At 37.7% G+C, this 26,088-nt stretch overlaps 3 protein-coding genes and 1 long non-coding RNA gene across 4 annotated transcripts in view; 1 reads left to right on the forward strand and 3 right to left on the reverse strand.

Moving 5' to 3' along the window:
- LOC145444558 (uncharacterized) overlaps window positions 1-10,926 on the reverse strand; it is a 199,573-nt gene extending 188,647 nt beyond the window's left edge. Inside the window, exon 1 of the mRNA XM_080322587.1 lies at window positions 10,575-10,926. Coding sequence (XP_080178713.1) covers window positions 10,575-10,637 — 63 coding nt within the window. The 5' untranslated portion in view covers window positions 10,638-10,926. The remainder of the gene's footprint in view (window positions 1-10,574) is intronic.
- The window catches only part of LOC145448941 (uncharacterized), a 507,956-nt gene that overhangs the window by 250,805 nt on the left and 231,063 nt on the right, over window positions 1-26,088 (forward strand). The gene's annotated exons all lie outside the window — the stretch shown is intronic.
- On the reverse strand, window positions 10,870-14,033 carry LOC145438268 (uncharacterized). The gene is made up of 3 exons (XM_080315658.1): window positions 13,364-14,033; window positions 12,703-12,858; window positions 10,870-10,959 (listed from the first exon to the last, which is right to left on the reverse strand). Exons 1-3 carry the CDS (start codon window positions 13,532-13,534, stop codon window positions 10,870-10,872), a joined length of 417 nt encoding a protein of 138 aa, XP_080171784.1. The 5' UTR covers window positions 13,535-14,033.
- LOC145458533 (protein NLRC5-like) lies at window positions 15,819-24,873 on the reverse strand. The gene is made up of 3 exons (XM_080337310.1): window positions 23,367-24,873; window positions 21,335-21,636; window positions 15,819-16,087 (listed from the first exon to the last, which is right to left on the reverse strand). Exons 1-3 carry the CDS (start codon window positions 24,835-24,837, stop codon window positions 15,965-15,967), a joined length of 1,896 nt encoding a protein of 631 aa, XP_080193436.1. The 5' UTR covers window positions 24,838-24,873; the 3' UTR covers window positions 15,819-15,964.

Below are 26,088 nucleotides of genomic sequence, written 5' to 3' on the forward strand. Positions count from 1 at the left end.
TTTTATCTAGCTATTCGACTCTACCTTGCGACTCAATCATTATAATAGCAAGAAATCAACAGGATAACGGCTTGAACTGTAGTAAAAGCATCAGCACATTCAAATCAACGTGAACATTCATTTATGGAAATATTTAGGATTGTCGAGACGTTTACGATATTACGATGGTTTTCGTCGAATTGTGAATTTTTTTTGCAATTGTTTGGGTTACCTAATTGTGAAATGCAATATGCACAATATAAATACCATCGTGAAATTGCATCAATTAAACATGGAATAGCCAGTTACAATTCTTAAATGAAATGCGGTAATTCTACTCTCCATATTTCAATTTCACGGATGAGGAATTGTTGGCTCTTGTAAACGATCAACGATGTTGCTTCTGTTACTTTCCATACCGCTGACTGGAAAACAAGTACCTCTGAATAAATCAATATCCTAGTTAATCAATCATGTTTCTTAACTATTCGGACCATGAGCCGGAGATGGACTGTAGACGCGGGCACCTTATTACACTGCACAAAATGCAATTTGAATTTTTGTAGACTACCTGGGTTCATAGTCGGATAGATTTGAGGGATTTATTCTACAGGTAGATTGCGCATTTATATTTTCGCTATACGGTTCTCAGGTATCATGGGCACACAATTCAATATACGGAAACATATTTAGTCAGTAGCCTACTCCCATTTCATGAAAATAAACCTGTACGCAACACATCGTATCCCAGTGAGCGGTATTGGGTGGGAAGGTTTACTTGCTAGAGGATATTTTTGACAGTTTACATTTCAATTAGGAAAATTCCGGTGCAGTTAACAATATCAGGTATCAATGTTTGATAGAAATTCTATTTTTAATGCCACAAGGATCATCTCTATGAGTGGAAAATTCATCGAAACTAGGGACTTACGTTTCTTCTTCAAGGTAGCCTAAAATAGGTGACGATAAGCGCACTTCTGTGATACTTAGATGATTAGACAATTCAAGTTGTCTGATTAGACTAGCTTGAGCGAAATGCCGGTAATCTAATTTGAATCTATTTTGTGAAATGATTCTCTGCTCTAATTCTAATCTAATTTGTCAAATTTTTATATGTTCTCATTTTAATTCAAACCCTGTAAATGCTACTGAGAGAACTGTAAAGTGCGAAACGAGCCAAACTTGTTTCACCGACATTTTCTATTATCATGCTCATAAGAATAAACCATGATTTGATAGTAACGGAACTGGATTCAATGACCTGGTTTTTGCGGATTCAGTAATTTTAATTCCAATCTAATTTGGAAAAATGTATAATGATACCTGCAGTTTTAATGTATTTTAACAGCTTGTTTCATGAAAAGTATATTTTTAATGCCACTAGGATCATCTGTACGAGTGGAAAATTCATCAAAAATAGGTACATGCGTTTTATCTTCAAGGTTGCCTAAAATAGGTGACGATAAGCGTACTCCTATAAGACTTGGATAATTAACTAATTCTAGTTGTCTAATTAGACTAAATAGAGCTAAATGCCTGTAATCTAATTCGAATATAATTTGTGAAATGATTCTTTGCCGTGATTCTGTGAAATTTTTAGATGTTTTCATTTCAACGCAAAATAAGCCTATCTCTGGTTTTCCTGTAAATGCTACTGAGAGAATTAATTGTATAGTGCCAAACGAGCCAAGCTTGTTGGACAGACATTTGCTACTATCATTCTGATTTGATAGTAACGGAACTGGATGACCTAGTTTTTTTGCGGATTCGGTAATTTCAAAAACAATCTAATTTGGAAAAATGTACAGCTACAACTATAGTTTTAATGAATTTTGAGAAAATTAATGCTGTGTAGCGTCAATTCTAATTTTACTGTATGTTGAAAGAAAATTTAACTGTAATTATAATACTGATCAATTTTGCATTAGCAGGAAATCTTCTAGATGACCGAGTCTGACTGGAAATTTATCTGAAATCTTGTCGATTTGCAGCACAACTATTGAGCACATTCAAGACGGAGTTTACGAAAAATTTGTAAGTTGTCACTTGCGATTACCTAAGAAAAGTATTCGACAACCAGTCCCAGTAATAATATTTGAAATGCACATACTCCAGTACTTTTCGAACTTTCATTTACACTATTGCTACATGTACCCGTGCAAAAAATGAACGGGATCACTCCAACTTCTGTTCGAGTTTATTCAATGACTATTTCGACAGTCTCCTTAAAAATTATGTGACAATATATTACGACCAATAACTATATTTATTTCACCCCCAGCAGCTGAACAATTCGGACGCATTAATTCTCGACCTACGCCTCATTGACATAAAAATTCTTCGAGTATCTCATCAAATCTCAGTTTCATAAATACAACAAATATTTCTTCCAATAAAATGAAATCTGTGTGGTCTGAATGCAGCAAGTAATCATGAATTGAAGTGTCGCATTACTGCCGAAGATCAACTTTAGTATATATTGACAGAGGTGGTCAGAAACCAACTAACTCCACTTTTTCAAAGTATAAAAGTACGTTTTGCCCACTTACACTACTTACTTACGTAGTTATCAGTTCAGACTACTTCTATTTGACAACTTTCATTTTTTTCAGCAAAACTAGGAGTGATGTGAAAAGTATGTTGCGACGCGATGTGAAATGATGCATGACAGCGCTATTATATTCTTGCAGAATAAACGAAGTCTTTTTTCCACAAAGCTACGTGTGATGCACCGCGTGTCAACGTTATGACGTCACTATCCGACATCACATCAGTTAATATTGGATATTAATTTATATAATACACAGTTTGCGTCACAATATTTCTAAGCTGTTGTTTGAGACCGGATGTGCATGAGAATGGATCGACGATTTAATGGAAGGACAAATCTCAACTCTCATTTTAGAACGGTCAGACTTCGCAACATCTACTCACCTAGTATAAAATTCTATGTCAAGTCGCACCCATGCATCTTTTTCTCGGAACACTGAAATAAGAAATAAGTTATATAACTTTAAATGCTTGTTAGCAAAAGATGTATGCATCCTATGAATTGTGCTCTGTTGCTGAGCCTATTGCGTAATATCTGAAACAGTCATCAGGCTCAAAGAGAGTTAAAATCATCAAAAATTCAAATTAATTATGTCCTACGATTTACGTGGTTTAGTTATGACAGGTAGGCGTACGGAACTTGCGCTCATCTACTATTTTAAATCCGAATCCTATTCCTGATGATACATTCAAATCCAAGTACAAATCCATATTTTATTTTGCTCGCGTCCATATCCACGTCCAATCCGGTAATGACTGAAACTTGATCAAAAAATCGCATGAAAATCTAATGTCAAAGTACGGATGAAAATCCATCTTTGAATGAATCATGAACCATTATGTAAAGCATTGGTTCCCAACGTCAGCGATTTGGCGGTTGAGGGGGCGAAAATTACCAAGGCGGTGACCGGGAGCGAAAACTGCCAAGGGGATGATAGGGGGCGATGGCGCGGTAAAACGGATATATTGGAGTAAACTCGCAGAAATGACCTTTATGTTTAGTCAACCCACGAAAATTTAGCTGCAAAAGTGTAAAACTTCGGTATTGAGCCAAAAGGTTGACTTTTATTTATTCAACCCGCCGGTGATTATAGTTTGTATGCATATTTTTCGGTTCACAAAATTTTGGGGGCGATGAGAGGTGTGGTGCTTGAAAAGGGGGCGATGAGTCGAAAAAGGTTGGGAACTATTGATCTAAAGCCAGGCAAAAGAGATGGCGCGTGACTTCAATACCATAGAGATGCATAGAGTGGATTCGTAAAATCGTGAAATTAGTTGTTATAGTCAGGGCATGGTATGGTATGGTATGGTATGGAAGTAGGGTATGGAATGGAACGAAATTTTGGTATGGAATATGGAAGAGTGCAAGTATGGTATGGTATGGAAATTTCCCAAGTATGGTATGGAAGGTGTTTTCCATACTTCCATACTTTTTCCATACTTTTACAGTTTTGCCAGAACCATGACAATAATCCTACTTTCGATTTGTCAAATTGATTGCATACCGCAGAAAATCGCTCATTGTCTATGTTCATTGTTCATATCTCAAATTGTGATTCACGACTCACCCTTCCCGGTCGACATTTATTTGAAGACAGCTAAGTTTCGCGATGCACATATGAATGAAAATAATATTAATGAATATTATTCTGATTTAAATATCATAAAAATGAATGATATTCGACGGCGAGCACGTTACAAGTGCATTTCACTTATCGTAACTCCCACTACGTAAATAACCAATGTAGTTTTAAAATCGTAGACTCTGAGAATGTAGAAGTTACATGAATATTTTCATCAATTTGTTGAACTTGGAAATAATTTTCTGCGCTTGGCGCGGATGATCATCACGCAATATCTATTTGACATAACCACCATTGTGATTCAAAAATATGTAGCTCGTCTTGGAGCGACGTTACCATATGCCGGCCTACAACACGCATTGTAACTTCATGAAATCTGGTTATTTCTGATATAATGGACAGAGGACACCTTGATATGGCTAATAAAGCTAACGAGTGTGATCGACCCACAGATTGGCGGAGAAAATAGACATTTGATTAGCTGTCGCAAAATGATTGTAGTGATGTAAAATTATATTTAAAGAAATATTCTCCAACCAGTGGAGAATATACCCCAATTGTGGGGAATTTAAGGCCCTCTGGTTGGGAAAAGACTCACTTTGGAAAACATATTCTTTACAGTTTACATTATCAACTTCGTTTATTAAACGTTTGTATGAAATGCCGATCGTATATATCTATAATAGTTCTTCGCTCATTTGCAATTCAGCAATTCGTATTATCACTGCCTCCAATGAGCGAGAATCGAGTGGACAGCGGCACGCGATCTCCCTCATATAGTTTGTTATTCATTCGTATACGAAATGGTGTGATTGAAATCACCTGATTCGTTAAAATAAAAGTTTATATGTAGAGATCGTGTATGGAGATCGTGGAATCGCTAATTGATAGCATAGCCGGACTTGTTACTGAGGAAATGACATATTTCTTACTGCTCGAGTAATAGTAGCGTGCGACAGTATAGGTTATGGTGGCTTATATCTACCATACGCATAAAAGTTCGTCAACACCAAGAAGTTTATCAGACCCATGCAATATATTCGGCATTTACACATGTAAAGTGATGCTACCTTGGCACATTTGAAAAAAATTCAAACCCTTCCTATTTTTCTGTCAGCTTATCTCACATATCCATTTTACGGAGGCGCAACATTGCGTGTACGGTTACCAGTTCACTGCTCATTAATTTCATTGCGTGCTGTTCCATTTTGGGGGTCTTAACTTTCGCCAATAGCAAGTCTTTACAAAATAAATTCAATTCTAAAGTGTATAAAGGTTGGGAACCTATCTTATAATTTGACAATACCTTTGTGTTATGCAATTCTGTAGATGAGGTTACTGCTAGCACGTTACCACACTAGATTTACATGTCATGAGACTCTGTTGTGATTTCCAAATAATCCCGTGTGTATAGGCCTATATACGTTTTTACACCGTTGTCGACATATGCTATTAAGAAACTGGGGATATCATTGAAGCATCGGGGCTGTATAAATGGATAATCTCATCCAAAATAATTAGAATATAATACACTGGAACATTTCCACACGTCAAAAATAGAATATCCCTTGAGAGGTTGGCCAAGTTGCGAAAGTATGGAAAAAGTATCAAATATGGTATGGAAGAATGTTGCTATGGTATGGAAAATTGTCAAGTATGGTATAGAACGATTGGGCGGGTATGGAGTATGGAAGATTCTCATTCCATTCCATACCATACCATGCCCTGGTTATAGTTTCCGTTCAAAAGCGGTGGCTTTCAAAGGGAACATTGCTGCGGTCAAAATGTTTTTCACACTCTCCACTTTTATTTAAGACAACATTATATTTAGAGCGCAGTGTCGTTTTAATGTGTTATAGGTATGTCAGTGGGCAGTGAAATGAGACATTACACACAATATGATGCCCGGCAGTTCAATGCATATTACGTATATATCTAATCCAATTAGATATCGGAATGAGTGAAAGTAACTGTAATCCATTTGTAAAACATTCCCTGCAATATGCATGTAATTATTTATTATTATTTAATTATTATTATTTACGTATTGTCAATCGATTCGAATCACTAAATTTATATTTGATTTATATTCGCACCGGTTCCACGTTCTGTGAGATACTTTCACAAAACGAATATGAACCCGCATATTCGTTTTCGTAACAAAGGTAAATCAAACAAAGTCATACCGAATGCTATTTTAAGAAATATAGTACTTGATTAGGTTGGACAAAACCATTTCGGAATTATCGCAATGTTGTTGATTATAATTCAGTTCTACCTAAAAGAATGCACAATGCACATGAATGATGAAATGATTCGTATCAACGCCAATATACAAAGTGGTATGCTGTATGACATAAAACCACGAATCCTGCAGAGAGGTGGTCAGTAATGAAGTAACTCTACTTTATCAGACTACTCAAGTAGTGCTGTCTACTTGTATCGCTTAATCGAGGGGTTGTCATTTCAGACTTCTTCTGTTTCTACTTCTTGTCACACTTGTTAGTCAAAACTACTTACTTCATACAATATTGATTTTGAAAAGTATGGAGTTGTTCCTAGCTCCGGATTCGTCATCGTTTTGAGTGAGATTCTTATAGGAGCCGCCTCAAATAGCCCATGGATCACGGTGACTGCATGAACATATTTTCGAAGATTCCACTCACTTGCAGTGTCATTAGTCATTTTGCATTAGCCGCAAAGACATATCTTGCAATTTCGAAAGTAAACATCTCCTGTAAACTGCTAAAAGTCTGCCGCCCTAAGACCAAATCTACTTTATGAAACTACTTATTGCACTACATTTCAGACTACTACATTTTTTACTTCCACCTAAAATCAATTTGGTATTTCTTGGAAATTGCTGTTTCTACTTGTATATCAGCAGCAGCTTACGGCGATATATTTATTGTTCTGCATGAGTCTACTTTGTCTGCCTCTAATCATTCATGAATTCGTGTTAGCAACTCTCAGAACCGATCGGAGTTTGCTTGGTCACCAGATGTCGTAAATAAGCTGCATGAAGTATTAAATTTGCTTCATAGTTATAAAAGTATATGAAAGTGGTTTACAAGTTTCTTTGACTCATCGTCCCCTTTTCAAGCTCGACATATCTTTATCACGTAGAGGTATTATCAGCAGCGAAGTACTTGTGCTTTTGTGTAGTACTTATTATTATATACTTGTTTCGCTAACTCAAGTAGTTTTGTTCGTATTCTACCTCTACGTCAACATTTTTTTATGGTGAATACTAATTTTTGCATACTTGACATTGTCAAGTAAAAGTAGATTTTAACGCACTTTAACGTGCCTTGCTTAGAAATTGATATGCAAGCTCACAATCAGCAACGTGTGAGAGATCATGCCTGAATTTTGTACAACAATTAATTGTATTAATATGAGATATCGAATGAAACTAAAATTCATGAATACCGTGCGTTATCACATAACCCTGATAACGACACTATGTCATGCATGAAACTAAAGCCTCATGATTTCTAGCGTTAGTAACGAATTGGACCTGAATTGACCATTTCATTCAAAGTGATCGCGCTTATTTAACATCCCTAACAAACCGTATCTAAGATACGATGCAACCAAACAATGACTCACAGTATAAAACTTCCAGCTCAGTATCGAGATCATTTGCAATCTTCTGGACTTTCTGTAATTCGTCTCCTTTCAACATATCATATTCTTCGCGGTATTTAAATGTTACTTTCTTCAAATTGGAGTTGTTGATGAGAGACGAAATGTCATGGAGTGAAGCAGGATACCGTAATATGCATCGGATATATTCGATCTGCAGTGAGAAATTATCACTATTAATATTGTGTATTAAAATGATGCTTACCACTATTGTTGACCATTTCACAAGGGGCCATCATGTATTACAATATGCTTTCGATCACCAGTTTGGACGGTTTGGTCTGGCCCGCTAGGCGATTCTGAAAAATAGCCATATTATCCGACATATTTCTAATACATGTTGAGATTTCTAGTAGGAAACACTTAAATTCTCTCATGACAGAAAATGTCAAGCATTTTCTGTTCATGTCAAATTATAACCATCCGACCGTGATGTTCAGGTTACACTGCAGTCACCGTCAGCAACAAGTCACTGCCATTGACACTAGTGTTACCATAAGTCCTCTTTTCTGACTTTTTTGAAAGTGTTCTAGATTTACGAGGGTTGTTCAAAAAAAACTTGAAAAAAAAAATTCACCAGCTTACCAGTAGTTGTCAAATCATCAGGTTACCTAAAAAAACGTTGTACACCAAATTTGACTCAATTGCAACCACTAGAAGCTGAGGTCAGTCAAATTGAAATTTTGTTCATTTTTGAAGTATTAGTATTTACGGTGACCAATTTTGTCACACAGACATGATCAGAAATCGTGTTCCAGTTACGCCCGCCGTGGCCGGGATGTATTTTTCACTTGTTTTGATCTTGATACAAGCCTAGGCTGGCGTCTGGATGAAGACATCGTCAGTAAACGAAAAAAATATATGACACGGCTACCTGGAAATTGGTCCACTTCATTGAAATAGACATGTCAAAACGATGATGAGATAATTTTCAAATAGAGTAGGTCTACTATACACACACCGAAATTAACAACCACGAAAAGAAAATGAGCTGACAAGCAGGTAGAACCCAGGAAAATATATTTCTCAAGTGATCTATATTGTTGGTCGGTCCAATGTAAATTTCTTCACGATACAATTTGATATTATATGATATTTTATTATTTGCCCTGCACCACTCCTAAATTACTATCACAGGCTTATTATAAGACTTATGGGCATCGTGACAGATCTTCTTCCCATCAAAAGTTATCGTCCTTTATTCATGTCATCCTCTCTCCATATTCGGTTACTATAATCTAATTGTATCAATATATCGTGGTAAAACACCAATAACTTTACTAACTATATGACAAGGGGGTCCTGGTGATATTGAAAGACCAGAAAATGACTAATATGCTTTATAAGCTCACTGGTTTACCATTTGGTTTCCCCGAATCTAGCATATGTGAAGTATCAGAAATGTTTTTCAAATCATAAATACTATTCAGTGGCATAGCCCATTCTGAATTACATTCGGTACCATTTTCAACGCCCTGGATCAGTTATTGTCAAACAGTAGAGAAATATCCGAACACTGAGCTGCTGAGGAATGCAACTGATGTCTCTGTGGATGAGGTTTTGGTAATGGCGACTTTGCAATCGGTAAAAACTTTGAATCAAGGCAGAGAGTATGCCCTGCATAACTGGGATAGATTTCCTCAAATTTAAATTTGCCTGACAAAAAATACTTCTAGATAGGATTATCACTTGAGAAATACATTTACCTGTATTTTACCTTCTTGTCAGTTCGTTTTCTTTTCGTGGTCGTTAATTTTAGTGTGTTAAGTACTATATTTGAAAATTATCGCACCATCGTTTTAACTTGTCTATTTCAATGAAGTGGACCAATTTTCAGGTAATCCGATGTCGTCATTCAAACCCCACCCTAGGACCTTGTCAAGATCAAAACAAGTGGAAAATACATTCCTGCCACTTCAGGCGTACCTCAAAAACGATTTTTGGTCATGTCAGTATGACGAAATCGGTCACCGCAAATACTATTACTTCAAAAATGACCGAAATTTCAATTTGAGTGACATCGGCTTCTACTGGCTGGAATTGAGTCAAATTTGGCGTACAACATTTTTTTAGGTAACCTGACAATTTGACAACCAAGCCGATAAAATTTGAAAAAAAAAAGGTTTTCTCAACACCCCTGAGGAGCACGCTCAAATGACCTCTTTTAGAGAATTTGTCCTCTTTTTTGAAAATTATGGTAAAATGTATGTGAAAATTCAACTGGAAATAAGTACAGAAGTAACGTTCCGGCAGGTCTTTCGAGAGTTGAGCCAGAAAGGTGACCTTTCTCTTTAACTAACTACAAACATGGATTAAATTAACCATTTTTCCGGATTTTACTCCGGTATTGTAAGTATGAATTTTTTTTAAAGGTGTCCATTTCAGATTCCCAAAATGTGGTAACCCTAATTGACACTAAATTCCGAGATTACGATTTAAAAAAAGGCAATCATTGCAATAGGCCAAGGTATATCGTCGATAAAGCCTCTGTTTAGCAATTTATTTTTTGTGTAAAACGAGGGCATTGATTTTGAAGCAATCTTTGGAATCATTTTACTGGTCCAGCCCGCGAGTGCTCTGAAGGTTAGAATTTGACCCGCAACACCAGTTGAATTTGACACCCCTGCTTCAGAAGAGCAAATTACCAGGAATCACGAACTCCGCAACTGCGGTGGATATCTCGGGCATGGAATATAAGTTTATTCATGTGGAGGGGACTCGTACTGTGCGGCAGAATTCTATGATAAACATGCAATGGTGGGAGAAGAACGTTCAATATATCCAATGCAACTAATACTGGATGATAAGTACTACCTTCTTTCGCTGACAAGCTTCTGAGGCCTTCCTGAATTCATCTGCTTTTCCAACGTAAAACATGGCATGGATATTGCCAAAAACGGAAATTGCTGTCCTGCGCTCCAAAATTCGGCTGTAATCCTGGTCAGGTATCAGGCCATTCACGGCAATATCCAGGAGATCCAACTAAAATGTGAAAACAGTTATTCCCAGACTTAATATAGCCGCCGAAGAGATGATTGGGTTCGAAGTCATATAAAATGATAGGTAAATATAAACGCATTTAAAAATACTTTGGGAATAGAATCAGGAATCATACTTGATACTTTTTCCAGCAAGGCTCAATCAGCGACAAATCAATGATTTCTTCTTTTTCTGTGCAATCGAACAGGATCTTGCTTATCTAAACACAATATTGATTTCATTACGTAAGATGACGAAATTGTCTCCATGTTTTCCTATTTGGAAAATTATTGATATCGGAAAAGTTCAATACTGATTCATTAGAATTCTTCGATTCTCCATAATGCATATACTACATCGGTATTAGTCTCATTCCAGAGAATTATTTTATCTCAAGTAGGAGTGAAAGTAGCGATTCACAATTAGGTAAAATATAATTATTGCAGGCCTAGTTTTGCATGAAAATGAAATCTGCCAAATAGAAGTAGTATGAAATCTTGAACACTTGAGTACGCAGGAAAAGTAGGATATATCTACCTGAAGTACTACGACAAGTAGAAGTACATTGTTACTGACCACCTCTGGATAAATGTTGTAAGGAACGCTGGATAGCCTATATAACGATGTCGCTTATGTTTACGCAAAGGATTAATTTTATCCGGACAGTAAAACATATTAGAATCTGCGTAAAAACTGGCACGGACAGAAGCATACCCTATTTTAAATTTTATCTTCCTGCTTTCCAAACCTAGATTTGGAGCAGGCATTGTTGCTTTTCACCTCAGACTACGTCAATGCTTGAGCGCACATTACGAGATGATCAGTAACAATCTGCTTCTACTTCTTGAAAGTATGTGGTTAAAATAACGATTTCACTCATGAAATTGATGCAAAATTATACCCGAAAGGTGCACTGCACTCTAAAAATGATGTGGTCTCAAATTGAGGGGCAATGCGAAAAAAAAAATTTGGCCGCAGCCATTTTCTTCAGAACGCCGCCGTAATGGAGCTGCAATTTATTGAAATTTCCGCAGGACCTTCACACTCCAGCAGTCATGCAGAGATCGAACTTTATATAGTTGTCAGCCAATGTTATGAAGGAAATATGTCGTACACGTCAAGTGGGTTTAGATATCGCGTTCAACGAAAGATGCTCAGTCTGGAGATTCATGTCAAAATCGGGCATATAGTGTATTCTATTTCTTCAGGACAGAAATAGATCATGTCTAACAATGATTTATGCATAAGAACAGGACATGATTTTACACTACTTTCACGCAAAATTACTTACTTTCCACGGATATGATTTTGAGAAATAGAAAGTAGTTTTGTGTTACGTTTGTATCACTGTGATGCGTGAAATCGTCTCAAAAAATCGCAATAGACATCATGGTAACTGTTGAATCTAATTTCCAAGATTATACAAATTAGCAATAATAATAATTTTTAGTTACTCACAGGGACTCATCTTGTAATTAACAAAGTAACTGTTAGCGATAAATCACCACACACTTACGATCGATCGACCAAAACTACTTTTCGAAACTCAAGTACTTACAAAGGTACTTTTCAAACTTGTCACTTTCTACCTCCACTTGAAGTAGTTTTAACACATCGTGGACACATCTACTTCTACATATAATTGCATATAAAATTAAAATGTTACCCCTACTTCCTCACGATTAACAAGGCTGACTACTTTCACCACATCTATGTACGATCGAGACTCGACTCGCAATACTAGAGATGCAAGTAGAGTAGAAATTGAGAATGGAAGTTTTTGTCGAACAGTGATGAGCTGATTTGAAATTTCGAAATACAAATCCTCTACAAATCCAGAATTAATTTTGTTTTAACTCCAAGTCCAAATCCGATAACGGCTGAAATTTGTCCAAAAGTAACATGTCTTTGAACAATATCAGGAAATCTTTTACAATAATATTATAGGAAATGTATTTAATACCTTGTTTAATTTAAACTCAGTTAACTTCTGCAAGTCATTCGGCTTGGCCAACAGTTGTATTTGTTCTTCAAATTTGATAAATTCAACATCAAAAAGTATTCCAAGAAATGCAACTTCTGCTACGGCATGAACCCGGCTGCACGATAGATTGGAATCCTGTAAAATAAAAAGGTCAGTTACGTCACAATCTGCACCAATAAGAAACACTCATAGGCACGATAATACCTGAGCAGAATATTGTTACTACTGAAGTCTAGTGCGGGTGAAGCGATGGCTATGACGTTTGTCCGTTGGAAAATGCGATGTGAAAGAAACACAATCCCTATATTTTTGAAAGATGTAACCTAACATTTAGAATGGACTTGATAATCAAAGTACGGTGCCGGCAATTTTTTTTTATAGATTCATCATGTAAAAACCCTTTACTTATAAAATCAGCACAAGTTGTTAGCTTACTATTCTCAACAAAAGCATCTCGACTTCATGACGCTCATGATTACGCCATTATCTACATCCTGGCTATACTACACCGCAAGGTCATCGTTGTACGTGCCTAGTGTAGCTGACAGCTCCGTAGAGTAAAGTCAGGGAAATGAGCGAAACTTCATTGCAATCATTAGTACGGACTCGTTAGCAAACTTGAATCATCTTGATATCAAACCTTGATGATGAAACGACCGTCAGCCGAGCTACTTATCTTGATGTCATCTTCTTCGTTCTTCAATTCCAAAAACCAGCCATCTACAGACAGCTTGACAACCTGAATATTATCCAGATGTGAAACTTGAGATTGTGCATTGTATCTATCATCCAACAAATATCGTGACGTCATATCTTACATACAGAAACGACCGCAGCATCACAGATCATCATGTGCTATACTTCATTGAAACGGTTCACTGATTTTAGTGACGTTGTTGCCAGTGGTGGCATTTTGCTACTTTAGTGGCTCGTTATCTTCAAAAATACTCCTTTATATGAGGTAAGAAGTATCATGGCGACATCCGTAGAAAAAGGATAAGTATTGAGACGAAGATATTTTGGGCAATATAGTTGACCTTTAAGCAAATCGTAAGCACCCGGAACCGTATTCCTGCATTGACACGAATTCATGAGATAATTTCGTCTTTTTAATCGTAGCGCAAAAACGGACAGTTTCCTGTTGTGAGCATGTAAATCAGAATTACTCCATTGACATCATAGTGAGTCCTCTATTACAAGGGAAATAAAACACTGCAGTCAAAAACGCTGTTATAATTAGGGCTGGACACAATGATTCGAGTGCTCAAATCTGAATCGAATATTAATTTTAATGATTCAGGCCGATTAGTAAAAGCTGATCTTTTAAAGTACCGAAATTGTTCGTTCGTCGACACTGAAAGTTACATTATCGATAATAATTGTAGTTTTGACAGTATTTTTCACTTTTGAAGCCTTGAAATCACGATTGATCGCATAGCAACATATCAAACATATTGTACAAAGCTACGAACGTAATTGGAATAACATATTTTCCAAGTCATGATCATCGCCCGAAATTGCCACTAACTGCAATGAAATTGGTATGTTCGAAAGAATACCGAAGTATCTTTAATGTGATGCATAACAATAGGCATTTTATTATTTAAGGTGACATAAAAGGTACATGTTTGAACTTTTACATATCATATTCTGTTATGACGTCATAACGAGTGATACTCGAATAGTCGACTCGACTCTAAGCTTCATATGTGATTTAGAATCGAATCACTCAGATACTCGATTTTTCCCAGCACCAGTTATTATCAGTGAACAATTTCGCTATGCAATGTCGAAATTATTGCGTTGGCCTTAAAATCAGATGCGCACATTGTTAATTGGCAGTAAAAATATTCTGTTGCGTACTAATTCATGTCGACATGCACACTTTTGAATTTCGACGATGCTGACAATGTTACTTTTTATTTACGTAGTGCGTTTTGTTGGGGCACGCGCCGTTTGCTTACGTAAATGTGACATAATTTATCAAAATATTGATGAACAATTCGATCATCGCCAGACTGACTGGTATCGATCACACCAATAACAAATCTCATTACATTGCATTCATTTCATCCATTGTCAATGTAGTAGAAAGTTGATTTTTGTTGATGAGGTCGTGACATTAGCTCAGCGCTCTTATTGCTACCACTACTTTACATAATCCACCATTTCACCAAATTCGATTATATAGCTCGATATTAACGACACAGTGCAGATATTAAAACATCATATCAGTGGGTAAATACTCTACGGCTTCGGGATGAAAGCAGAGTAAAAAAATTCTTCAGAATTAAATGGCTATGTTGTAAAATTGTTAGGTTGGTTGAAACAACGCTGTAAACCAAATTTGGCTTCAAGTCCAACAAGTAGAAGCAAGATTCTTGCTGTAAAAAGTTTGGAATTTATAATTAAAAAAATAATTCAAAGTTTTCTCTTTCAACCCCATAAAATTGTAAGGCAATCAGTAGTGATGATACATACCAAATTTGGCTCAATTCCAACCGCTAGGAGCAAAGTTATTGCCGTGGTAAAATTTCCAATTCCATGATTTTATAGGAAATAATTATAGCTTTCAATACAACATTCATTGTAGTACAATATTTAAACTCAAATACTTTTCGGCACACTAAAGGGATTTAAAAGGATTTAGAAGCAAAACCAAATCTGTTCAACTCCCTTCAGTGTGCCGTTAACTCTTGAAAGAGGCAACAAAAAAGTCTTCGAGTTTAATAAATATTCTACTACAATGGATTTTGTATTGAAAGCTATATTCAAGTTCTGTCCCGCGAATCAGCTATTTGAATAAATAAATGAAGAGTTAGCCACCGTAAAATTATTTTATTCGAATCCAAATTTTTCTACCGCAATAACTTCGCTTCTAGTGGCTGGAATTGAGCCACATTTGGTGTGCATCGTCTCTACTGACAGCCCAACAATTTTACGTTGTTGACAGAAAAATTTTAAAAAATAATTTTTTATTGATAAATCCAAAATTTATCACTGCCAGAAAATCGCTTCTACTGGTTGCAATTGACCCAATGTTGGCATGCAGCGTTGTTGTTGCCAACTTAACAATTTCATAACATCACCGAAGATATCTGAAGGTTTTTTGAACAGCCCTAATGCAGAGACTGTGCGTATATTGCTTTCTATCACGAATCACCAATCATGTGCGATTGTGACGTCATAAGTCTCCGCATACTCACATAAAATAATAATGGCTTGTTAGTACAAAACTAAATCATAGAATCCATCTCACTTCCCAATCCAATTTTCCAGATAGCGATTCAATCCGACGATGTCCGAGAAGTGAACGCAGTGCTGTTGCTGAGAACTTATTGTAACGCAAATTCACTTCCTTCACCTGGAATGATGAATGAAATATGAATACAATGTCCGCCAATATCATGTCAAACCAACAGAGCTTTGTACGGACTTAATCAGGGCATATTTAGGAAGCTGAGTATGTTCAACATCATTGCGATCCCCATAATAAAGGCAAACGAGCCTAGGTTTAGCGCTGCCACGGTTTTTTACTTATCCTTTCAAACGGCTCCAATCAATTCTAGGAATACACCGTACTCTATAATTGAGATTACGATTTGATTTCAGTGAACGATGGCTAATTTTATTCACTTACGATTTCATTTTTGCAAGCGAGGCGGCCACAGTAGGATCAACTGTAATTTGTAATTAAGCTGCATGTAAATAATTAATTTTTTCATAATATTTTAATTGTCATTGAAGCATTTCTATTCTGTGTAATTGATACAAATTTGATAAAAATTTTACTAAATGAAATTTCAATTGCATTGTTATTGAAACCTGACAATCACAACATAAAATAATTAGTACATTACCATGGGTGTACTATGCGTACCTCGTTAACTATTTCAGGCATACTAAACTGTTTCCCATAGGCCAACTACAGCTCCCACAGAAAACTTGGTGAATTACAATATAGGCTATCAAACAAAATCTTACTATTTCATAAATGGACGAAAAGGGAATAAACTCTTCTGTAACCTGTGCTGAACCATTTCCTACACCACAGTAAGTGTTTTTTGAAATATCTTTCCAGTACTGAGGCTTGCTACCGCAATTGCAAAAAGAAATTAAAGTTTTCAACCAAGACTTCATCACGCTGGATCACACATTTGTAGAGATGTTATCCCAGTCTTACCTCATATCTTAGCTTAATTTACTGGGGCCAGAACCTTTCCCCACCCTAATGTTCATCAAATGCAGTCGAACAGTTTTGAGCAAGTGAAAATGTAACTGCTAACCAAAATTTTGTAATTGGTAGGTATCATGAGCTTCTTTACTTTTGCATTTATTTCAATTTTACACACCTTATCGGTATCGTCCTTATTGCCTAACCCAAGGGTCGGCAACCTACGGCCCGCGGGCCGAATCCGGCCCGCCAAGCGAAATCGTCCGGCCCGCGACGAAATGATTAGTTACCACAAGAATACGGCCCGCCGTTTCGTAATGAGTTCCAATCTGCAATGCAGCACTGCTTCGAAAAATGTCAAAATTTATAATGTTTTCTTCCACTTACGGATGATGATTCCGGAACATGTAATTCACGCACCTACGGGGCTCGTTCACTTTCGGACCAAACTCAGTACAGCGTTACGGAGAAAAGGGGTTTTGGTCCGAAAGTGAACGAGCCCCGTACTGGTCCGGGTTCGTCATATTCCGATTTTAGAATCAGGCTGCTGCGTGAGTCGCAGAATACCACTTTTTAAATGTTAATCACCTTAATAGCTCTCAGAGAAACGCAGAGATACCTCAAATGTTACTGGCGGTACTGAACTTGAATATTGCTCTCAGAACCACATTCACCACAGCAGAATCCATCACCTCAAAGATCCCCCGTGTGCCCCCATCAATGAGTTAACGGCACAATAACAAGCACAAAGAGTAGGCCTATATATGCAATCCTAAAATATTAAATAAAATACCGCTAATTGTCTGTGTTTTGTATGATTTGATTTTCTCTTGTCACTTTGTTATGACTACAGGAGTACCGGTACAGCTGTTAGCGATCCTTTTTATTATTGCATTGTTACGTCATATTTTGCCAATTTGGTTTTCGTATGTCTATATTTCAGTAAGCTCCTCTTGTGTCGCTAACTCCTGACAAGGCGCACGCGAAAAGCCTTAGAGTCAATATGTTCCACTGTAATGAATGCAGACCCAAAAGCAATAGTAAAGATAGGCCTACCCCAATAAGCATTGCTTTGTCACGTATATTTCAAACACAAGAACAACGAAACGTATAGCACTTCAACTACAAGAAGCTGTTCGGCATTCCAAGCAATATGCGTTCTTCTGAAGTTTTCTGTGTCTTGGGCAAACCCGTCGGTTGCAAGTGTCACTGGCAAAACGGGTACATGCTTTGTTACGTCGAGATGCTTGCACGAGTGTATGAACTTAGAAATGAAATAGAAACTTTCCTTGAAAATACAAACATCGCCGACTCATAATCTTGTCATCGAAAATGGGTATCTAATCTTGCTTTCGTAGAACATTTAACGTCATATCTAAACAAATTGAATTTGCAACTTCAGGGGGAAACAACTAAATAAGCTCACTTTCCTATACTGGAGGAGAGTAAACCTACCAGCACTATACATTTGTAACTGTGATATACCAAATTTAATAAATGAATTTCCATCCACTTTTCCGACATTCGTTCTGTACAAAATAAATTCTGACTACCCAGTACTCCGGTTAATGTTGGCGCCAATACCATTGCCAGAAAATTTCAAATAAGCCCATTTGAAATGCCATGCAGTTGAATCGAATGACAAATTTCATACAAAGAGCATATCGCTGATTGACTTTGACAAAGAGTACGTTCTTGAAATGGGTCTTCATCCCAGCTTGACCATCAATGCAAAAGAAATAGCATCGATTTTTGGTAGCACGTGCGCATGTGAACAATAGTTTTCAACAATGAAATTCACGAAGAGCAAGCTAAGATCACGTATCCCAACGCACATTCTGAATATGGCCTGATTCTAGCTTCATCTGACTTGTTGCCAGAAATTGAAAATCTATCACAAAGCAAGCTGCGCAAAGTGTCACATTTATCCTGCGTTGTTGAAGTGTAGCCTAAATACATGTGTTTTGCTCTTTTTGTGATTTGTATGATTGAGATTGCAGCATTGTAGGGTAATATACCGACGTGACTGTTAACTATAGTATTAAGAAAAATTCCGGTCCGGCCCGCCAAAATGTTGTGAACCTGAAATTTGGCCCGCGACTAGCAAAAGGTTGCCGACCCCTGGCCTAACCAATTACATTTCATTCACCTTACTCAGCTCTGAGTATTTGTTTGAGTACATTTCATTGACTGTCTTGTATCCTATTCGCTATTAGTCGTTGCCAGTCGCTCGAACTTTTGATTGTTAGTAGTCGCTTATAAAAAAAATTTTTTTGTATTTTTCAGAGCTCATGATTAGGAATAGTTTGAATACGTTCATGTTTTTTTTTCTAATTAAGGGGTATTCTGCGTAGTACGAATCATGAATGAAACATGAATAGCTTGAGATTGTTGCTAAATACGTCACTACAGTTCAGTGTTGGGATCAAGTCACTACCTTCGAGTCACGAGTCATCTCGAGTCATTTCACATTTTGACTCGAGTCAAGTCAAGTCAATTAATTTTCGAGCGCGACTCGAGTCAAGTCAAGTCACGAATCAATCAGACTTTTACCAGTAATTGTAATTATAATTGTACTTACTTGTTCAGCAGTAATTGTAATTGTAGTCAGGGTTCTAAAGACTCGAGTCACGATTTTCTGATGACTCGACTCAACTCGAGTCAATCTGTGTATTGATTCGACTTGGACTCGAGTCATTACGCATGACTCGAACCAAGTCATATGACTCGTGACTCGTCAAGCCAAAACCAACATTTCATTGTAATTTCAAAGCATAGTAAATTGACCACACTATTGGGATTCCGTCTATTGGTACTGGTAGCCTACTTGAAAATGCAACCAAAAACTGCTACAAGTGTGGAAATTTAATATATTATGAATACAAACCATTGTATATCAACAAAATGGGTTATAATAAGTGGGTTACCAAGAATTTATTCGGAAGCTGAGAAGTCAACACAATGACTTGGACATGAGTCATAATGTCATGACTCGGACTCCACCCTCTGATCGCTGACTTGGACTCGGTTGTGAGTTGAAAATGACTCGACTTGACTCGAGTCAAAACTATGAAAATGAGATTAACTTGATTCTCGGAGCCTTCGTGACTAGGTTAAACCCTGATGGTAGTTGTAATTTGATAATTTTAGCATAGAGTAATTGTAATCGTATGTAATTAACACATGCAACAAAGTAATTGTTATTGAAATTGAATTTAATTAACTTTGGAGGTGGCTTTATATTTAAATTAATACAAAGTGCACTAAATTGTGCGTAGCGCCAAGAAAAAATTTCAGTAGCACAAATCTGCTATTTTTCATGATTATTTGGAAAAGATTTTGAGCGTAATTCGAGCCTTCAAAATTATGGACTTTGAGGCATATATTAAGAATTCCTTTCAGACATAACGTGAACAGTGAAATCCCAAACATGTCCCGGAAAATGAAGACGTATGGCAATCCTAATAACTTGAGAATTTCGTGAAATCATCGGTGCGCGCATTTTTCAACAAGAGCAATGTTAATGTGATGCAGTGATGTGTTAGGATTATACCCACACCGCACTGCGATGATCTAAATCAGTGGTGGCGAAGGGAAAGAATGTTGAGTAATATTCATAGGCCAAATTATACCGACTCTAGTGACAAAATTTCTGCACCGAGCAAGTAGTTCTTCATTGAAGCTAAAACGCAATGCAAAATAGTTATATACTGGTCAGCCGGAGATTAAAAAAGTAACAAAATATGGTGTTAATATCTGTTTTCGCAGCCCTATGTTAGTTTGGGGTCACACGGTCCCTCGCCCCCACAGAAACCTGAAACGGGATTCAATATTGATGAACCAAATTCCAACGTCACCGTTTATTGTTAAATCTATCTTATACCTCACAGCGTAGTCAGGGCTAACGCCAGATCACAACTAAAACAATAAGAGAGTGTAGAAGCATACCAAATTATACCGTCGTTACTCGATATTATTATGTACGTCGGCTTCATGATCAAGTAGTACAGTGACAAAAAAGAGCATTGGAATTTGAATTAACATTTTGGAGTAATTTGACTGGTCCGGTCCACGAGCGATTTTAAGGTTTAAATCCGGCCAGCTACCCAAGTTGAGTTTGACACCCCCGATCTATATCCTACCCTCATATCGAGATGATTTTATTCGTACGTCAGCATTAAATAGGAAATATGTCTGAAAAAGGAAAAATTAGTATTCGATGCACGATGCGATTTTAGTTGACAGATAGGCTACTGCTTTTTTCCAAGTCACTATTAGTATACTGCTGGAAGTCACGCTAGTTATAATGGACGGCCTTGAACTCGCACGTTGATTACACGGTCCGTGGACTTGGCACTCACTCGGGCCAGACATGGGACTTACAATATACCTTCTGAGTGACATATAAATTCACTGGTGTTTTGTGCCTAAACTCACATGTATTCTTTTTTCCAGACACCCCGTAATGATCGCCAACAGCTCATTGTTGATGTTGCAGCTGCGCAAACCCAAGTACATCAGACTTTCACTCCTTGCTGCAAGCGATCCAACGATATGAGCTTCATCGCGACTTAATGAAATATCAGATGCATCGATATTGGAAATTTGTCTCATAAGATCGCCGTCTCCTGATTCATAGATTGCTGTATAGAGTTCCATGCGAACGCGCTCGTTGTCCTCCTTGAGATGCGAACGGATCGATCGGGCGAGAAATCGCTTTTTCAGCGACCGATTTGAGACTGTCAGACAAATAATGCACCTCACTATACGATATTACAATCGAGTAAAGAGGAACAACAGTTTTCACAGAGACACAGCCAAGCGGTAGAGTTGAAGCCATATTCGCCCACAAATGTTTGACTCATACGCATGTTTTCACAACGACACAATGAATCCTTGACGTATGTCATTGTATTAGAACCTAAATTCGCATCCTTAAAATTTCCAATTACCCGCCACATATTATTCCGCTGCTTACGCGACTTGATGTACGCAGACTGACTGAATATGAAACAGTTCTGACTGGATTGATCTTTTACTGCATTGTCTTGGGACAATAGTGCAACAAAGCATGGATTCAATAAGCTCATTGGATCCGTGCCCACCACACAGTCATGCGTTTAAGATTGATTTTTCTCACAAGATTCAAAACAGTGGTACGAAGTAGTACGAAGGTGCGCACGCTATCAGAAATGAAATTTTTGTGAGGTCTTGATAAAACTACAGCATCGTCACTAAATCCAATATGGTTGGTATGACCAAAAATATTAAATAATGGTCATGTTATGGACGCAGTACTATTTTTTGTGGCTTTGCGTATCATACAGCCAGTGGTGGTGTCATGGGTAATGCTAGCATGCTCAACTGGTCTTATAACAAATCTAATGATAGTAGAGGTCGGCCGATATTGATTTTTGCAGTCCGATACCGATTATCGACACACTCACAAGGCCGATAACCGATATCATAGGCCTATATTAATATGGAAGGAGCAGAGAACCATTTCGCTAAAAATAATATATATCTATCATGATGGCACTTGTACATGCCACAGAAAGCTGACCAACAAACGAGAAAAATGAAATTAGAATGAAATATTGCTCGATTGTGCACATTCATTGAAATTTGGGTTAACCCGACAAGCAAAACATGATACAGAATTGCTGATCAGTCGAGCAGAGGTAGCTTGTAATGTAGGGAAGCATACTTTCCCTGCATGCTCACCCAGTTAAACTCGTCCTGCAAGGTTTAATCTGTCACGCATCGCTCTTGGCGTTGCCGATTTCATGAGATTGAAAACACGGAGCACTGGATTTTCAATATTTTTGAATTTGTTTTATAAATAAAATATTGGCCTCGATACCAGCATTTCATGGACTGATATCGATAATCGGGAAGGTTTCAAATATCGGCTTCGATAATCGGTCAGGTTTATAATCCGTCGACCTCTAACTAATAGATTCGAAACTCCAGTCGTTACGCTGGAATCCACAATGCTGAGCATGTCAATAATAGCATAATTAATACTAGTGGGGACCACAGTGTTAAATTCAATAAAACTGAATTTAATCGAAAACAGATTTTGAAAATATCAATTAAAGTTTGATCAGAGTAATGAAACCACCCCTAAATAGCACTGAAAGGTCATGAAATCGGCGTTGTTCGAGCAATCGAACCGCCACAGGACAATGACGACAACAATGGTCAAACGCGTTGCGCGACCGTTCTGAACAATGAGGGATCGCGATTAGTAATCGAAAATTGGACTCAAAGCCTGACACTCAGTTCAGAATTGAATCACTCCGATACTTGATATATGATCAGACCACACTCGCACCTAGAAACGTATATTTAAATGTGTGTTTTCTCACAGATTCATATTTTCAGTCTCGAGAGTAGCGGGAATACGATAACTTTTCGAGAAAAGTAGCCAACATCACGGAAAACTATACTCTCCGATGAGACTCACCTTCATGAAGGCTATCCGGCTTTTCATCGCAAATGATGCCGCACACGAATCTTCGGACGACCGACCATCGCTCTTTGTGCAGGTGTTTAGAGTTGAAGCTCATGAACTTTGTAAGCGTCATTTCGACTACAAAGCCCGCAGCGAGGAATTCTTGCAGACTTTGATGACAGAAGAAGAAAATGAAATCACCCTCCAAAAGATTGCAACTGAGGAGTTTGTTTCCAGGAACCTTCATCATGAGATCTTGAACTTCTTCTGTTGAAAGTCCAAACATCCTCAAATCATTTTCACGGAATGCCACTCTCCCTTCTTTCATGCCACGATATGCCATCGCTTTCAATTTATTAACAACTCCGGCGATAACCTTAGCATTTCTAATGTTTTTCACGCTGCTTAAAGTGGATATAATTTTTTTGTAGAGTCCTGTGACGGTCTTTGGAGGAGGGTCGTTCGGATTCCTGGCCATGATCACTGCGGTTAAGACCAGAAACACGGGAATGGAAACTAAATTGATCAGCCTTGGTGACATCTTTTCCATCTTCTCCCATGCTTCATCCCCATGCTGACGTATCAGATACAGAAAAAGGTTCTTTGCGTCATCTAGGGTCAGACCAGAAAGTGTGATGATGTCGGCAGGCCGAGCTTCCGCGGGCAAATCCGAGACTTGAAATTCCCGAGAAGAGATGACAATCTTCGTATCAGCGAGTATATTATGTGAGAGGATATTGAACATGATCGTTGCTGCTTCGGCTAGAGTATAAGGATTTATGCTTTCGTCGCCATCTCTGTTGATTTTCCACATAGCCTGATCCAAGCCATCGAAAAATAAGACTGAGTCAGACTGATGTTCGAGCAACCACTGATATGCATTATCCTCATCGATCTCATTCTGAAAGAGGCCACCGAAGAGAAATTTAGATGGTTTGATCAATCCTTTATCTCGCATGCCTTTTATTTCTATATAATGTATCAATTTATACTTTAGCTGAGAGGGACTTGCAGTGGCTTCTGTATTCGTGAGTGAATGCCCTAAACATTGTCTAGCGATTCTACGCATGAGAGTGGTTTTCCCAGATCCTGCAGACGCAACTATAGCGGTGATAGAACTGTCCCCGTTGATAAGTTGTTGCAAAACGTCATCTAGCTCGATGAATTTGTTGTCGTCAACTACTTGTCGGAGAAATCCGAATTCCTTTCTGAATTGATTTTTGACAACCTCTTTCTTTTGCCAGAAGAAGAATTTTCTTTTTACTTCGACTTCCATTCCGTGCACCTCTTCATAATTGCCTTTGAAATATTCTGACTTAGTGACTCTTCTCATCTGGGGATGTACTTGAAAATCAGGTTTGCTGAGGTCGTCGGCGCCGATGTCTTCGAGGATTCTGTCCGCCGTCTTTTGAGACGTATTATCGTTTATGCATTTTATCAGGGTTGAAGCTTTTTCTGGAAGATAAAAATATCCTTTCTTCATTATATTTATGAATAGAAATGATCGGACAAAAGCTGTTACCACTTTTTGTTAATATTTTATATGACCTAGGACCTAGGTATTCAAGAAAGATGTGGAGATTAATACTGTGAATAATGCAGAATTAAGAGGGGCACCGGCGTTCTCAACCTTTGTTCAGCCAATATTCCGGTTTTAAAACTTCATGTGGCTTATCCTAGAGTCATGGTCCTGTTCAGTGCGCGGTAATCGCCGCCGCGGATATGCGTATTTGTCTAAAATATGTGCATTTATCTCCGACTAATCATATTTTAATTTATACCTCTATACAAAGATTGATCTACTTGCCGGCGTTAAAAAAAGTTTGTGCGGTTGTTTACAAGCAACTCCGTTGCAGCCGTCGACATGCAAATTGAATAGACTGGCTAATTTTTGAAAGATTTCAATCATTCATTTTCAATTCATTTATCGCGTCAACGACAGGCCTGAATAATCGCATAAACAGCACGCTATGTGCGCAAAATGTAATCGCTGGCTACAGTCGCATCTCCAACAGGCCTGGTGCGCACGACGCTATCGTTTGCCTGAGAAATCACATCTATAATAGGCCGTATGCGCAAGATATCGTCGCTGGCCTGAACTATCGCGTCTCGGGCCTCGCAGGCTTTGGCTGTTATCTACTATCGTTTTGAGACAATGCCGTTCAATGTATAATGATTAGCTATGGTTATGTCATGATTGTTCAACAGTGACATAGCAAATCAGAATGAAATCGAATACGAAAACATATATAACTATTCATATACTGCGAATGTGGGATGCGTACTATACATGGGTACAGGCTTTTTACCAGAAGTCACACGCCATTTTAAGGGTGCGTATTATACATGGTGGCCCACTATATTTGAAAAATGTGGTAGTAGCGCCATTTCCCATCTGAGCCCCACAGTACAGATCTGAACAAAAGAGGAAAATGATGCAGCACCCCACATAGAGAAACCAAATTGGAATCATCTGTTTATAACGAATGAAATTTGTTTCTGGTACGTTTCGGCGATTCAAATATATTTCCACTCCAGCGACAATCGTAATGGAATGTAGAAAAATAACTGCATGCAACAAAGTGACTGATAAAAATTGGCCCATGCCAAGATCCATCATCATTTATATCTTGCCCTAAATTTTTGAAAACACCTCCTCCATCAACTCTACCGGTTAATATGAGCACACGGGCTGAGAAAAAATGAATGTGAATAGGAATATGACAAATTTCTA

This window comes from Botryllus schlosseri, chromosome 1 (genome assembly GCF_051294905.1).
Source record: "Botryllus schlosseri isolate E-star chromosome 1, Bs_hap1, whole genome shotgun sequence".
Lineage (NCBI taxonomy): Eukaryota > Metazoa > Chordata > Ascidiacea > Stolidobranchia > Styelidae > Botryllus > Botryllus schlosseri.

Excerpts from the sequence above, each read along its gene's own strand:
- LOC145438268 (XM_080315658.1), bottom strand. The coding sequence starts at position 13,534 with ATGACGTCACGATATTTGTTGGATGATAGATACAATGCACAATCTCAA. Across the intron at positions 12,859-13,363 it reads ACGGTCGTTTCATCATCAAG|GATTCCAATCTATCGTGCAG; the intron begins GTTTGATATCAA and ends TTTATTTTACAG. Across the intron at positions 10,960-12,702 it reads CTGAGTTTAAATTAAACAAG|ATAAGCAAGATCCTGTTCGA; the intron begins GTATTAAATACA and ends TATTGTGTTTAG.
- LOC145458533 (XM_080337310.1), bottom strand. The coding sequence starts at position 24,837 with ATGAAGAAAGGATATTTTTATCTTCCAGAAAAAGCTTCAACCCTGATA. Across the intron at positions 21,637-23,366 it reads GCCGGATAGCCTTCATGAAG|TCTCAAATCGGTCGCTGAAA; the intron begins GTGAGTCTCATC and ends TTTGTCTGACAG. Across the intron at positions 16,088-21,334 it reads GTCTGGAAAAAAGAATACAT|GTGAAGGAAGTGAATTTGCG; the intron begins GTGAGTTTAGGC and ends TCATCATTCCAG.